Genomic DNA, 17,086 nt, shown 5'->3' on the forward strand with positions numbered 1-17,086 from the left:
GTTTGCATTTCTAGAACAATATTACTAATAATGTTGAAAGAAATTCTGACAAGTCAAGCTTATTTTTTAAAAAATCAAGCTACAAATCTTTGTTAAGAAGTTAGGATTATTGTATAATGTATGTTTGGTAGGTTCTGGATACCAGTAATCATGACAGAGTATTTTTTCCTTGATTTCTTTGCGGGAGAAATTGTATTATCAAACACTCTTGCATTAAGGTATTGTTAAATTCTAAGAATAAGTGTCAATTGGTCGTATAATAGAATCTCAGTAGCACAATAAATTACAAATGTTTTCATGTCATTATTGATCTTGGCTGTTATATTACAGTCAGATGGGTTTATGGTTTCACTATTTTTAGGCCATTTGGTTAGGTCATTTTATATAAATTAGTATAACAATGAAATAAACCTAACCAAATGGCCTAAAAAATTTCATTGTTATACTAATTTATATAAAATGCCCTGAATCTTTCCTTCTCCCTCCAAGCTCATAGAAACAAATTCTTCCTTAAAGCCTGGATGAACACTCGGGTATCATGCTGTATACAGTAATGGCTTTGTCAGTGCTTTATTTTATGACTGGTTTTGAGACAACTGGTTCATGTATCATTTTTAAGGCAGAGTTGCTTTCAAAGAGACTTTCAAATTTGCAAGTGTATGACAGGATACTTTTTATAAAGTAAAGATAACTTCTCTGGGAACTTGAAAAGAAAGACAACTTCCTATAAATAATAACTACATTACTGTATAAATTTATAATTCCCATAACATTAGAGTTTCTCTAAGTTTTTGTTCTTTTTGGAAAGTAAATATTTTTGGAGATAACATGTTAAGTCTATGTTTTCCATGTTTTGCTTTTTGTCATTCTTTTTAAAACTTTTTTTCTCCCTTGTATTCATTTTAGACCAAAGATTGTGCAAAACAGATTTCACTCTCAAAATAGTGAGGGTAGTTATTTTATGCTTCCCCTTCTGTTTCTGTGGCTGCCATTTTAACCCATTCTTCCATTCTTCAAATTTACATATAAATTCAATTAGGCATCACCTGAGGCAGGTAGAAAAAGAACAAAAGAGCAGTGTGATGAAAGGCTTTATTGGAGGAAAATGTGTCACATTCAAATATAATATTTTGTGTCAACCCTGTGAATAAACTGCCATAGTGGGGCAAGCAAGGGGTGTTTTCATGTTCTTCATTGATCATTAGAAGGAATCCCTTTGATTTTGTATTAGCAACCTAATTTAGCTAGATACCTAATTTAGGTTGGAACACAACTTCAGAGTCCAAAGATTCTTAGTTTAGTGACCTACTTTCTCCTTTCTATATCTTACACAATCAGGTTTTCATTTACAAGAATTGCTCACTCTTGCTCCTGAAGTATTGGGATTGTGAGGAACACTTCGCCACTGCCATATTGGAAAAATATGTTACACTTGACAAGTGTGAAATATGGATCAAACAGTGACAGCGTACTGAGGAATGGCTGCTCATCTGTCTGTGTTTGCGTAGCGTGGGGCAGGGACAGCTCATGGCAGAAGCCCGTCTTTTCCAAACTCTGTATTTCTAGCCTTCTTCCCCAATTACTCACTGTTAGTGAGAAATGGCAAAATGTGTTTTACTTCCCTGAAAGCTTCACATTTTCAGGAAAGGAAGTTGTACGTGAACTTTTGGTGTTTTTCTTTTCTCTGATTCAAATTTACTGCATTTGGTAGGGTTTGCTGCCAAAAATTTAGTAACATATTATTGGCAGTATTTACTAATTCAAAGCTGAAAACATTTTCTCAGTTTTATTCTTTTTGGTTATATCTTGGATATACATATCTCAGTTTCTAGAATAACTTCACAAGAGATTTCTAATTTTTTCTCTTTCATGTAAACAAATGTGAAGGAAACAATCTATAGAACACTTGATTATTTGAACTGTGAGGAAGATAACATTTTATGCAGCTGGTCTAAAAACATGGTCCTCAAAAGTTAGCTCCAACTCTTGTTAACTGGACTGACAAGAAAAATCTCACTGGTAAATAAATGTTAGTAACACAAGTAAAAATAAATTAAAACATGATTGTTTCCTGAAGAACTTTTTCTGGACAATTAATATGTAAAAGATCATTGTGATTTTAGAAGACAGACATAATATGCAGTATTTCCCAGGACTTATTTGAGTTCATTATCTTTATGAATTATTTTCTATAAAACATCACAAAAGAAAACTAAATTAGTAGAACATATCTTGGAAAATACTCATTTAACAGCATCATTTCCTAATTGTAAAGTAGTTGGGACAGGACAAATTCTCTAAATGTTATTTTTGCAAACTAAACCCTGATGGCTATCTCTCTCTTTTTTCCTTTGTCCCATTATTTTTCTCCTCATGCATGCAACAAATGCTTTGCCTATTACACAGAAAAGCTACTCATACTTTTCCATGGAAATGGACAGATTGCTTGATTTGTGGTCTCATATAAAAGTGAAAGTAATAATTACTGTAAAGGAAATAATGTTTATCTCCGACTTGAAAGAATAAGTGTAAAGACAACTGGGTTTTAGCTCAGTGGTGTAAGTGCCTGCCTGGCAAGCTCAAGGTTGTGAATTCAATCCCTGGTTAAAAAAAAATAATAATGTGAGGCTTGAATGAAGAATACACTAAAGTTCTATAAAAATTCCATGAAAGCTATAGAGCAACACTTTTAAAACCTGCTCTTGGAACACACTGAGAATTCTGAGAGTCATTGTGAGATATGTTGCAAGTTTCTAGTGTTTTCTGGTTTGTGACATTGTATAGTTTTGTAAAGACAAAAACATGATGAGTTCCAAGTTATCTTTATAATAGCATCATTGTCACCCATTTGATTTCTGATCTGGCTTCTCCATTCTCTTAAGAGAAACAGAAAAAGGAAAAACTTTCAGCTAATGTCCTGAAATGGAACATGTGTGTTACTGCTGTTTGGCATCTTATGTGATTTGGATGAGCCCCTCGAAGCTCATGCAAACTTATTTGCCTGTTTACAGTGTTAAGAGATGAAAGATTTTAAAAGTGATTAGACCAGCAGAGAGATGTACCCCATGATCTTATGGAAATGGGTTAATCATCATGAGAGTGGGTTTCCTAAAAAGAATGAGTTCTTCCTTCTTTCTTAGATACAAATGCATTGTCTTTCCCTTCCAGAATGGGATAATACAGCAAGCAGGCCCTTTACTAGATGTCAGAGCCTTAATAGTAGATTTCCAGGCTTCCAGAACTATAAAAATAAACTTCTGTTCTTTATAAAGTTCCTAATCTCAGGCATTTTGTTATAGCAGGACAAAAGAACTAATACATAAAATTGATACTAGAGAAGTGAGCTGTTGCTGGAACAAATACTTGAACATAAAGCTGGAAATATCTTTGGAAGTGAGTAATGAGCCAAGCCTGGAAGAATTTGAAGAGTGCTATGAGAAAAATTTAGTGAGTGTTGAGAAAAAGAGAACAGTTGTAGGGAAATTCTAATCTTAGCAATTATTTAAATGGTGAAAAATGAACAGTAAAGGCCTTTCTGGTTTCTTAAGTAGAACTGAGGAACAAGTATTGTAAACTAGCATAAAAATTATCTTTGTTACAAAATAACTACAAACTTAGCCAAATAGTGTCCATCCCTGAAGGTTTTATGGAAGGTAGAATTTAAAAGCAATGAGGTAGGATGTCTATGGAAGAAATTTGTAAAGGAGCTTCTGGCTTTTTTGAATTGCATGTGATAAAGTGAAGCAATGATTGAAAATAAAATTTATAATTAAAAGGGAGACAGAATGTAAAAATTTGAAGAATTTGTAGCCTTGCCATCTAAAGAATAAAAGACTAAAAATGGGAGCGTAAGGATACATTCAAATGACCCTTTGAAAAAGAGATCAGCACAGTCAGAAGAAAACCAGGTGGCATTCATCAAGTCCACAGGAGAGTGACCCTAAAGGCATTTCGGAGATATTTGAGCTGCCTTTCCCATGACCCGCCCAGAGCTCTAGGAAGCCAGAACGATTTTGGATTCGGAGCTGGGGTGCCTTCCATGGGCTTGTGGCCCAGCACTCGGTCCTAGGACTCTGCACTCTGCATTCTTGCACAGAGCTCCTTCATGCCCCAGTTGTAGCTCAAGAGGCCTCAGCGGCAGATTGGGCAACTGCTCTGGAAGACACAAGTGTTAAACCTTGGCAGCATCTGCATGGTGCTCATTCTGCTTGTTTTTGCCAGATCCTTTCAATCACATCATCTGTGATGGTGACATTGAGTATGGCAAAGATTTTAATAGAATCCATTTACCATCATTTTAGTCATCCCCCTCGTTATCCTCACCATCATCACTAACCACGATGAGCAGCAGCATGTGTTTAAAAATTCCACGAAATTTCATACTTCATAGAAAGATATTTCAATGTAGATTGTAGCCTTTTACTTTATTTAAAAATTTTTACAAGGCAAAAATGAATATTATATTATGTTCATCCACCAGAGGGAGCCCCCAAATCTGTCTGAAAGGAAAAAAAGATTAAAATAAATAAGAGGAAACTTTGTACATTTTGTGGTTGATAACAAAAATTTTAATTAACTCTGTCATAGTGGTGCAGGCTTACATATCAGCTCTTTTGAACATAAAGTGTCTAAAGTCTTTTTCTACTACGTATACCACTTCATTTTAATTTATGGTTCTTAAATAATTGTCTATGTTTTTGTCTTTTTCTGACTTTGTAGTTTGAGTTTTGGTGTTATTTAGCTGTATACTTTAATACTTTAATTTGGGAGTCAGATTGACAGATTCTATGCCTTGAAAGTGTAATTATACTAGCTCTTCCCTTCTAGGTCCTAGTTTATCTTAAATTGTATTTTTATATTTCTTTTTTCTGTAATCTGAGAATAAATTCAGCAATCACAGCATCTTCTTTCTGTTTCTTTGTTTTGATCCATTATTTGATTGGCTGGATTTCATTGTCAAATACTTTATTTAATAAGAAAGGTCTTTGGATTCTTGAATCCTGGATATTTTTCATGTTTGGAAAGATTGTTGCTTTAAATATATATAATAAAGAGATTGGGTATAGTATTGTCAGATTATATTTCTTTCCTTCATCTATGATTTTCTCTTTAGAATCAAATGTTTCAAACGTTTCAAACTCCACAAATATAATATGGGTGTGGATTAGAGAAGGAAATCCAGCTGTTTTCTGTAAGCATAGCAAGTTCCTACAGAGTTATCTCTCCCCATTCCTCAAGGGTCAGTCTTAAAAAAAGATCCTTTTGAGTAGCAAATGCCTTGTAAGTGAGCCTAGACCACACCTCCTTATAGCTTTCTGGATCTCTTTCTGTTTCTGTCTCTCTGCTTCCCTGTAGGACTTGATTGAAATATAATTAATACATTAAAACTTATACATTTGAAAGTCTGGACACAAGTACATCCATGATACTGTCACCAAAATCAAGACAATGAACTTATCCATTATTTCAAAAGTTTTTTTGTGTCACTCCCTCTGCTCACACATTTTTGTACCTTCGGTCTGAAGAACACTTATTTCTGTAGGACAGCTGTGGATAAGGGTAGTTCTTGAAAGAGCTCTGTGTTTATGCATTACTTCTGTACCCCGTTTTAAAATATCCCCAAGTTTTCTCAGTAACATAATTAACCCTATTTTGTGGCTGTGGAAATTGTGCACAAAGGTTGAGGCAATAACCCAAGGCCACGAAGCAGATGAGTGAGCCCTGGAGCAGGTCAAGGACACTACACTGCTGGGTGACATATTGTCTTGCATTATTTCACATGACTAGGAGCTGGCCTGCGTCTTTCCCTCACATTTAGTTAAAGTCAGCTATTTTAATTCCCAGTTCTGAACGAAAGTCAGCGAGGTTTCACTATCATTAATAGAATGTTGTTTTGGAGAAAGAAACAAATTATAAAAATGAATAGAGACGAAATAGATTCATTCAGAGTCAGTATTGATACTTTTATTCTTCACTTTCTTTAACCTCTTATTCTCAACAGCTGTTTACAAACATATTCAGTGTGTTAACAAAAAGTCTTGATAAAGACACTGCTTTGGCATGAGATCTTAGATAAACATTGTTTGATATTTGCATAACTTTGTACTTAACTAAGTACATACTTTTTTCTGGGTATTTTAAAAGCTATTATTTTAAAAGCTATTTGTTAATAAAGTAAAATATTAAATATAGAGAAGTTACCTTTTTGACTTGTATTTTTCTTCAAAGCACAATTTAATTTATCATTTAAGTCTGGTCTTCAGTGAGACAAATGGGGTCACTTCTCTTCTTGCTGAAGAAATCTAAGCAACAGTGTTGTCTCTCAGAGCTCCTGCCTAAATGTGATTGTTCCCTGAGCCTGAAATTTTCCAGTTGTTCTCAGAGATGCTCAAACACATGACCCAGCCAGCCCCTGCGATGCTGTGGATCCTACAGACGCATGGAGCCTCCCATGTGTTATTTTCTCTACTCTTGCCTTTCTGTTCTCCTGCCACATGTCCCGAGAGAGCCACAGGAATGGCTTTTACAGGGTTTCTTCACAGGCACATCCGGGGCCTTATATGACTGCTGCCTCCTCAACTTACTACAGGGGGCAGACATTGACTGAAAAAAGTGTTCAAAAAAAACATGCTCTAGGCAAATTCAAAAATGTAAAAAGAAAACAACATAATACAATAAAATAAATTTTTAAAGCATGTTTCTGTTGCCACCTTTAATCGTACATCTTTGAGAAATGGATTTTGTCCACTTATTCAAAAGTAAAACAAATCTTCATTAATGTTGAAAATGTATGGGTATAGAATTTAAAGCTAGGATGATTTAAAATTTTTCTTTAGAAGACTACATCTAGGTAGTATTCATATGTTTTTACATTTTGTATTTTAAATTTAATAACTCTGCAAGTATATTTCACTCAAATGTCCCAGCTTTATACCCCCACCTGAATAATGCATTGCTTGAAGAATGTCCTTCCTAAAGGAGAAAGCACTGTGAACATTAATTTTAACTTCCCTCACTAGCGAATGGTTTGTGTCATTTAAAAAAAACCCTGCACAAATGTACATAAAGCATTGCTACTGTTAATGAGACAAGCTACCTTCAAAATTAAAAACTCTCAAGTCTATGGAAAACACTGTAAAAAAATATCACTTAAGAGATGGCTGAGCACAATCTTGCCTGTCGTATGCTTTTTTTGAAACATGGTAGTGGCAGGTATTGATCCTATTGCTCATCTTTTAGACTCTGAACTTGGGCCTCCCTATGAATTATTATTTATTGATAATGCATGCTATAAAAATAGAAGTGCATAACAATTTTTAAAGTAAAATAAAACTTTTTTTACAGTAGCACTATTCTCTAGGGTAATATTTCCATACTAATAATAGAATATTCCCCCCTACTCATACAGAATACTTAGGCTAGAAGTATATATACAGTGAGATGCATCAGAGAACTACCTAAGACTCAGTTTTCTCATCTACAAAACGGTTACCATGACTTTGCTTTGGTGTCTGAGGGCAGCGGAAATGGCACATGTACAGTGCTTAGAAAAAGACCTTTAGGCACTTGATAAATCCTCAGTGATAAACAGAAATAACTGTATGCAAAGTTGTCACACACAATTAAACAAATTACATGAAAATTCAAGATGAAAATAACTCAGAAACAAACTGCTATGAAAGCCAGATTGTTTTGACCCTTTATTATTAGATTCAAGTTAGAAAAGTTCAAATCATGTTTTTTAAAATAAAAAATATACTTAGAGTTTCTGAAAAATTTTCTGGATTCTATAGATAATTCTTGACAATAAAAATATCAATTTTAATAATAAATTGCTATTTACTAGCAAAGGACTTGTATGGAGATTGTTAAGGTTTACTTTCATGCATAGAAAACAAATTGAGATAATTCTATACTTCTTACATTTTGTGTAACTTAGTGGTAGAAGAATAACTACTCATAGTTTTGCTTGTGAACGTGATTAGAAGAAAATTTAAAAAAACGTGTCTAATTGTAAGTCTGTTACTGAAATGTGAAAGGCTGTAAAATTGTGTGGTGCAAAGCAGTCACTATCTTAATTTTAATTGGATATTAGTATCACATAACTATGAATAAACGGTAAAATTCTCCCATTCATACACTGTCATACTCAGGAATAATTTTGCAAATATTTATTGTAACTGCGTTTAGTCATCCATAGGCAATTACATGTAATTGAGAATTGCCTTGGTTCTGGTGAAAAGTATATTACAATACAAGGTTTGACAGCTGATAAGACAGGTTGGGCTTCAGCATGTAGGTTCTTTGGGATACAAAGGTCCACTGAAGTGTGACATGGTGTCTAGAAAAGTCTCTGTAGTGGCCAATTGGAAATGAACTGGCCCTGATACCAATGGTGGCAGTCAACATGCAAGTGGTATGTGTATGTAGACCTCTGAAAAGTATTCAGTGAAAAGCACTAACTCCAAAGAAAGCTATCTAGCTTTTTATAGACATCATTCAATCACAGAATCTGGAGTTTAGGGACTTGGTGCCTCCAAGTCTATGTGGATCACAGAGGACAAAACAGAATGCAGACCTTTTGGGAAGGAAGTGACCACACTAGAGTGGAACTCAGTTACTGATGCTACTTTATTTATTTATTTATTTATTTATTTATTTTTATTAGTACCAGGGATTGAACTGCCAACTGCGCACTTGCAAGGCAGGCATTTATGCTGCTGAACTAAACCCCCAGCCCCAGCTTTTTTTTACTGACGCTAATTTATAAGAGTGGCCCAATTTAAGGATTAAACACGAGAACAGTATTTAGCTTCCATACTTAGGGAAAAAATAGATTTGAAACCTAAGTAAAGCCTACACATACAGATAACAATCTAGCAGTACATGATGGACACTATCTTCACCAGTATAGTGCAGTGGATAAATGTATGAGTATCACAAAGAATTTTATTTAGTGTTCTTCACAAAAGCAGAAGGCATACAAAACCACAGTAGGGTTTATTAAAAGTCAAATGGGGCCATTTAGTTGGTATTCAATGGATTTATTATGCTAAGGAATTTTTGTTTTGTACTGTAGTTTCCACATAACTATTCTTGAAAAGAGCAAAAGTTGTATTCAGAAGTAAACCTGAATATTGAAGTCTGTTAATTAGGAACAAAATATTTTCCATTCAGTAAATCAGGTGATTGAATGAAACATAACCAAGTTGTAGCACATAAGGAGCATTTTTCTAGCTTGCTTTTCTCTTTTTGAACAGATGGCTTTATGCTCCAGTGGTAGAATTAGAGGGAGGCAAGATTTTCCTCTGGCACACATAGTTCCAATCAAGAAGAAAGCAGGCAAAGCAAAGAATGGGTCTTGATCCAGTGTTCCGGTGGAGTCATGTCTTCTGCATGCTGTGGGCAGCCAGATAAAGGGTAAGCCAAGTCTTTAAAGACTCATTTCTGCAGAAGGTAATGTAGGAGAAGAGCAGGCCTGACAAAGACTTTGTGTGATTATGAAAGGTTCTACTATTCTCACTCTTCATCCCAGGACAATGGGACCTTCTAATATTTTTTCTGATAATCAAGATTATTTAGATTTTGATATCGGAATTGTTCCTCTATGACAAAATATCTGGAAAAAATGGAATAGATATTTTTCTTTTTTGAGGGAAAATGTTATCACTGAAGATCTCTACACTCAGTCAAATATTGGTTATATGCTTGGGCACCAGAAAGTTCTCTTCTCACATGCAAACTATGAGAAAATTCACTGACTGAAGAAAAGCAATCATCAGTCAAATCAGACATTAATTAAAACAGTTACCACACAATGAGGAAGTTATGGTATGAAGAGAGTCAGTAGGCATTGAAATTAGTTGGATATCATTTTATTTAATCAGCTGCAATAATCCAGGTAAGTATTAGGAGATTAATTCTTTAAAGAGAAAATACATGTCATGCAGTAATAGCGTATTAGACCTAAAACTTCAGATTATATTTAATTGTAAATAATCAGTAAAAGAAAGTTGGTGAACAAAGGAGAGGAGGAAGCCAACGGATAATACTTCAATACTGATGCAGGACATTATAGAGACATATGTTACAATATATTTTTTAAATGTTAATTTTAGCCAATAAATAGAAACATAAAAATAGAATGGTTTTTATGTCATTTCTGAAATTAAGCAAACAAAGTAATTATATAGGAAAACAAAAGAAACAGAAAGCTTAAAATACTCAGTGCATGAAATACAGTGCTGTTCAGAACTAAATATTTCTCATGTACAAATACAAATTAAACTCACTATGAACACACAAAGATTAAAATTTGGCCACTTCAGAATATCTAAATAATCACACAATCAGTAAAATATGGACAAAGTGTATTCAGCAAGCAACAACTAAATAAAAGGATGTGACTTAATATCCTCTAAAATACAATTCCAAAACAAAACTAGTGTATAGAGGAAAATGAAATAGCCATACATACCCAAGATAGATATATAGTGCCAAACTCTAAATGGGAAATACTATTGTTTACATCAGCAGAGCAGAAACTGCTGGAGAAAAAAATATATAAGGAAGTAAAACAATGGAATTTGTGTGTGGGAGGGAGTACATGTCATCACCATCTCCAATTTTTGACCAGTGATTTGTCACAATTTAGAGACACAGACACTCTAAAAGTGTTAAGTTTTAAGAGTAGAATATATATTCCTTCATGTTTCCCATTTTAAAAAAATTTGTTACATTCACAATTTTGTAGAGAACAAAAGAAATCTCAATAAATTCTCCATTGGAGAAATATTCAGGACAATATTTACAAAAATACAAAACATCACTCACAAGTTTTTAGAAATTAAAAAATCATACTCTAAAGAACTTCTGAAACAAAAATGAAATTCGATTTAAAATTCCAGGCTTGCTATTTATATGACCTTGAAAAGTTGTAACACAATGTACATTCTATGAAGGTAAAATATGATCAGTGATTTTTAGCTCCATTATATCATATGGATCTCTTTGAGGTAAAAAAACAGTGAGTTAGAAAACTGATTGGCTGGCCCTGTATCAAGGCTGGCAGCTTCCTGACGCGGTTGGTTTCAAGCAGGAGCCTAAAGAGACGTCTTTCTATGGCCTGTTGGCCATTTCAGAACTTGGGCAGTGAAATGATCAATTCATTAGAAAGAAGCAGCTTAAAGTAACCACTTCCCCTCTGGTGAGCAGCTGTGAGCTGGCAGGTTATGGCAGCTCAGGATGGGAGGAGCTCCAGGAAATCAAACACCACCACTACCACCACCCCTTAAGTGGCTGTGAGCCTGGTGGGCTGTGGCAGCCCAGGATGGGAGCCCCTAGGATTTACTGGAACCTGCCACCAAGCTGGGACCTGGAGCACAGGGAAACCAAGCAACCCCTCCCCACCTGCCTGTCTTGTTTTGTTGAACTTCAATATACATCAAAGTATGGACAGCTATTTTGAAGAGAACCAGAGACTCTACAACAGCCATTAGTGACTACTTCCCTATTGTCTGGTTTTGAAGACCCTAAAACCCCTTTCTCATTCTGTTCGGATCACTATATTGTTTTGTATGAAAATTCTCTGCATGCGAAGACGTGGACAACTATTTGGAAGAAAACAAGAGACAATATGATAGACAGTGAAGATCTCAGGTCATCCAGCTTTGAAATTTATATCTCTTGCATTGCTTTCTTATGTCCTATTTTGTTCTGCTTAAATTTACCCCCTTTAAAATAAAAATTTTAAAAAGTTAAAAAAAAAAAACTGATTGGGAAATAGAACCAGAATTCATAACCACCCTGGAGAATATTTCCATTAAAACAGGAAGAATTCTCAGGAGACCAGGCTTTGCACTTAAGCAAGGAGAAACAGATTGGAAATAAAGCCGTTAAAAAAAAATGAAGCGAAAAAGCCTGAAATATTAGAGAAAAAGTATATGGAAAAAATAAGCAGAAAGAGCTGCTACCATCACAGGAAAACTTCTTGTGAACAAAGGTAAAAAATAAAGAAGTCTATTTGTTTTGGCTATTAAGTTCAGAGGGTAAACAAACGCCAAAGTTGCCACTAAGAATGGGCAACCACATCAGCTCAGAGTTCAAATATAAACAGTGTGTGTGGGTTAGGGAACCACAATCTGAGACATGAAATAGCAAGCAAAATACGCACAGTGAAAGTTAAATAATATATACCAGAAAGGATAAAATCAGCACCATGAAGTAAGATGCTGTCTTATATGGGAAAAAAACGTAAATCTTCTGAAAATGGAAGTATCTTATCTCAGCCAGGTGAAAATTCCACAGAGAACGTCCTCTGAGTATAAATTTACAATAAAAATCAAAATACATAAAAAGTTAACCACAGTGAGAATAAATATAAAACAGAAAATATAAGAAATAAGACAATATCTCATGTTTATATCTTGTACCCTTACTAACTATTCTGAAGATAACAATATGCAATGTATTAATTATTTTTATTCTCCTAGTATCTTGTTTGAAATTAAGTTCTATTTTTCCTTCTTTTTATAATAAAAAAGCATAAATATAATACAAAAACTCAAAAGGCTTTGTAATGAAAAGTACAAATGAAAATGTCTAATAGGACTTTTAGAAGAGGAGAATTGAGATGAAGGAAAGGAATGATTTAAAAAGATAAAGCCTAAGATTTCCCTTAATTTATTAAAAGCATAAAATCTTGTCCTCAAGAAACATACATAAATTTTAAGCAGATAAAATGAAGCTAAAATCAATAGTGTGCTACAATTTCTTAAAAGTGCGCTAAGTGTGCTACAATTTCTTAAAAAAATACCAGCAATAAAGAGATATTTGAAAAACCACAGAAAAAGACCCTATCAATGAATACGCTCAACAGAACATGTTTTAACAACAGTGGAGAATTACTATTAAAGTACTGAAGAAAATAACTATTTATTTTTACCCTCTTCAAATACAAAGGTGAAAAATATGAGTATAAAAGAATACATGAGTTTATCACTAAGTTCATTCAAGGATTTCGCAAAGGACGTAGTTCAGAAAGACAGGAAATTACCTTAGGTAAAATTTGAAAGCAAGGAAACAATAACTACAGGCTAAGTATGTAAGTAATAAAAATAAGCATACATAAGTACATGGGAAAAGAAAATACAACATATTAAATGCTAAATAATGATGTCTATATTTTGGAATAAATGATTTAGACGTAAAGCCCTTCACAGAGATGGCATGAAAGATGCAATGATGTTGATTAGTGGTAAAGTTTTACAAGATTTCTCTCCTCGTTGGAAAAGAAAGAAAAATTTTTACTTTTAATTTCAATACTGAAATGTTGAAGATAACCACTGGAAAAATAGAAATAGCATATATAAATTTTAAAAAAAATATGGGATAGGAAGTTGGAAAAAAGTCAACCTTATAGAAGATGTAAAAATGAAGAAAGAGGCTATAAAATCAGGATAAATAGTGAACATACATCAACATGGAACAAAACATCAAACATGTGTCTGTAATCATAACATATATAAATGAGTAATTCTCACTAGTGTAAATAGATTTATACATTATATTTACAAATATCTGCTACATGCAATTTAAACAATTTAAGGATACAGAAAGATGACAAGAAAAAATATACCCAGGAGATAAAAGAAACAATGCTATCTTAATATCAATAAATAGTATTCATATTTTAAGGTAAAAAATAAGAATGAAAAGAACCACCACTAAAAAAGTAAGTGCTGAATTAGTCAAGTTACTAAATTATGATTTCCTTGTGTGCAACTGGAATTTAATATACCTTTCTTTTTGTCTCTTGTGTGGTTGATGTTTATAGAAATGTTTTATACTAAATTCTAATCATTTATAGTTAAATCCACTGGAAATATTTTCTCCTAGTACATTTGTCTTTTCAAACATTTAGATTGCCTTTAGAAATTGGTTTAGATTTTTTCTTTGAACTAATTTTGAATGGAGTATTATGATCCTTGCTTAGAGGAAGCAAATTTACATTAGTCATAGCATGGTATACAGTAGCATATGATTAGAAAGGTTACCTAGTTTCTTGTAATGAAATTCTCAAAGCAACCATTTGACTTCTGTGGTTAGCTCTTATCACTGCAATAATGACAAAAACCCTATGGCATAGGATGGGTGCTTTGCAGTGCAATTAAGCTCCTCAGAAAGAAAAAGGGTCTGAAGTCTAGGGTAATTGTACAGTAGAGAAAAAGAAGTATCTCAGCTTTTGGAAGCTGGCACAGACTTCTGCATATTCAAAATACCAATGTGGAGTTCAAAATAATGCAATTATAAATGGAGATATGTACTAATTTTAATCATTTTGTGCCCATTATATCCATGGACCCATTTGCATGGTTACCCTTTTATTCTGAATATATGAGTGGAATAGATGCACATGCGTTTGGCAAAATCCATTCTTTGGCTTTCTGATTCAGCAATAGAAATGACCAGTGGAAGCTGCTGAAATTTTCCCTCCCTGCCAAGTCTTTAGGCAGAATGACGAACCTATTGAACCAAAAGCAACATTGTGCTCATTATACTCCTTTGGGGGAATTTCAGTTGGGAGGACCAGCAGGAAAGTCTTCAAAGACACAAGGCAATGATGCTAGTCACATCCCATTGATTGCTTTCTAGTTTTTGGTGGAATGGAAGAGGTGATGGGTCTTTTAAAAAGGCTTTAGTACTTCAAGTGATAACTTCAGTTGAAGCTTCTGTTCCAGATTTGGAAATTTTTTTCTTAGAAACTGTAACCAGCCATTATTTTGAATAAGCTGTTTTATAGGATAGAGCAGACTTAATATATAATGAATGTGGATTTGAGATGTCAAAGTCTAAGGAAAAAGTGAACAATATTGATAGTGTGCCAAGAGTCTCTCAAATCTTTACTCTTTAATTCTATTATATTTTTTACTGCTTTGCATGCCATGGCTTTATTGTGAGTTTGGGTCTAATCATTTTCATTTGTGACATTTATTTTTGTTTTACTTCCTTCAAGATATTGGTACCTGTTTCCTTTGAATAAATATCCAGAAGTGCCTGGGAATTTCTATTTTCCAGCATCTCCATTTATTGCCAAATTTCACAAATAAAGATATAAAAATTTTAACTTCTCTGCTGTGAGTCTTGGCTACATTCTAAGGTTCTTCGTGGGGTTCAGATAGAAGCTACCACCTGCAGGGCTTTGTCTAAGATTGAACTCTTGCTTGGCTTTGACTGTTTCTTTGCAGTTCATCTCATTCCCTTACTGGTTTCCCTGGGAATAATCCCTTAATAAATTACCTGCACATAAATGCTTACCTCAACATTTGTTTCTGTGGACACCAACCTGTTATATCAGCAAAGTAAATATTATGGAAAAAAGATTTGACTTACAATAAATTGCAGTGAAAATTATGAAATATCATGACTAAGACCATCACATAACTTATAAAATGTTAGTGTGCAACATTAAAAAGACTTTACAATAGAAAAGGTATGATTTTATGGAGATTAAATATCATGTAAATACTTTCTCTTAAAAATGAAAGCCATTATTGAGTAATTCTGTAGCAAATTTTGAAGGATTATCAGTCAAAACTATTCACACTGAAAGTATTATAACAAAACTTTGACATTAATTACTTATAATAAATATATCACTTTTAAAAATATATTTATGGCTAAACGTATTCTTTATAAATTTAAGAATAAAATAACTTCAGAGAAGCTCATCACTAAAAAATGTAGAGAAGTATGTTGTCTTAGAATTATAACAGCAAATGCATATTTAGAATCATATATACACATGAATAGTATGCATATATATTCATATAGAAATCCTCACAACGTCTTTGAGATTTATGAACAGATTTATATAAAGGGAAATCTATATATAAGTGGCTAAAAAAGCATGTTCATAGACATATAAGCAACAGTTGGCAGAGTTGGGAGTTAAACTCTGGTATTTTTGACTCAGAATCTTGGTTCTTAGTCATTTTCACACACACACACACACACACACACACACAGTACACTAGCAACAGCAGCATCCACAACATCTTACCAAAATCAATAAAAATTATGACTCATCCACAACAGGTAAACTTGTCATATGGAAGATGCATTCCTGACCAACGGAAATATTCCACACTTCTTTTGAGCAATGAGAATTATATAAAATGCATCTGCTCAGAGCAGTAATCCTGAGAAACAGCACCCACATGGATGTACAGTTGCTGGGTTTCTGAAAACATTGGCTTCAGGATCTTGTGCTGTATCAGTTATCTCTGTGTCTTCTGCTGACCCACTGTAAGGTTAGCACTCAACACACGTTTCAGAACAAGAATGAGAGTTAGTCTTGGCTCTTCATCACTGATCAGATCTTAGAATACCTAACAACATTGACATTTATTGTTTTATTAAAATTTAGATCAAATAACAGATGGCAAATGTCTTACTGAAAAGTTTTTCAGTTCCTTTCACCCCAACACAGAAGCAGAATTGCTATAAAATATTTCCATCTATTTTGTTATGCTGTGTGCATTGAGTTGAGTGTCCTACAGAATCACTACAGACATTAATGGGTTTCTCAAATGAAGTGGATTCTGGTATAAAAACCAAGTTAGATTCAGGTTCTGAATTTTAACTCTTCATTGATAACCTTTAAAATCACATTTTCCAAAAAGACAGCACCTTATTCAAGATATGCATCTTGATAATATTTTTCTTTTAAAAATACTTTGACATCAGGTATTATTTATATGCTGACAATTATTATTCTTTTTAAATAGGCTTTATACCTATGGTTAAAAACTAAATCATCTTTTAGCATATGCATTCTGCTGAAAATAGTGGAAACCATAATTCTATCAATTGATCACAAAAATTATACTTAAATACATACATTTCCTTTATGTACATGGTGCTATTCATGTTTATTGAGATCAAATATTTTTTAATGTCAGAATAGGCTTTTTCTTGTGTATATTTTAGAAAAATAAAATAACAATAAGTAATTATTCATCTTTTTGTATATCCATTTTATTGTAACCTGTGACTAGAAAGAGGTGAGACTAATTTACATCAAGTC

At 33.5% G+C, this 17,086-nt stretch overlaps 1 protein-coding gene and 1 non-coding gene across 18 annotated transcripts in view; both read left to right on the forward strand.

Moving 5' to 3' along the window:
• LOC106025858 (histone H3.v1-like) overlaps positions 1–17,086 on the forward strand; it is a 311,126-nt gene that overhangs the window by 54,305 nt on the left and 239,735 nt on the right. For 14 of the 17 annotated variants that reach the window (XR_010050197.1, XR_010050198.1, XR_010050194.1 and 11 more), the window contains one exon: positions 9,261–9,420. The exons of the other annotated variants lie outside the window; for them this stretch is intronic. Coding sequence is in view for 6 of the 14 variants with exons in the window: in XM_063257486.1 (XP_063113556.1) it covers positions 9,386–9,420 (35 nt within the window). In the remaining 8 variants the exon portion in view is untranslated. The remainder of the gene's footprint in view (positions 1–9,260; positions 9,421–17,086) is intronic. 17 annotated transcript variants of the gene reach the window in all.
• LOC111754663 (small nucleolar RNA SNORA2/SNORA34 family) lies at positions 11,048–11,184 on the forward strand. The gene has a single exon (XR_002789345.1). It is a non-coding gene; the product is annotated as a small nucleolar RNA SNORA2/SNORA34 family (small nucleolar RNA).

The sequence above is a fragment of the Cavia porcellus genome, unplaced genomic scaffold (genome assembly GCF_034190915.1).
Source record: "Cavia porcellus strain 051 isolate PalLab524CR breed Dunkin Hartley unplaced genomic scaffold, mCavPor4.1 scaffold_10, whole genome shotgun sequence".
Lineage (NCBI taxonomy): Eukaryota > Metazoa > Chordata > Mammalia > Rodentia > Caviidae > Cavia > Cavia porcellus.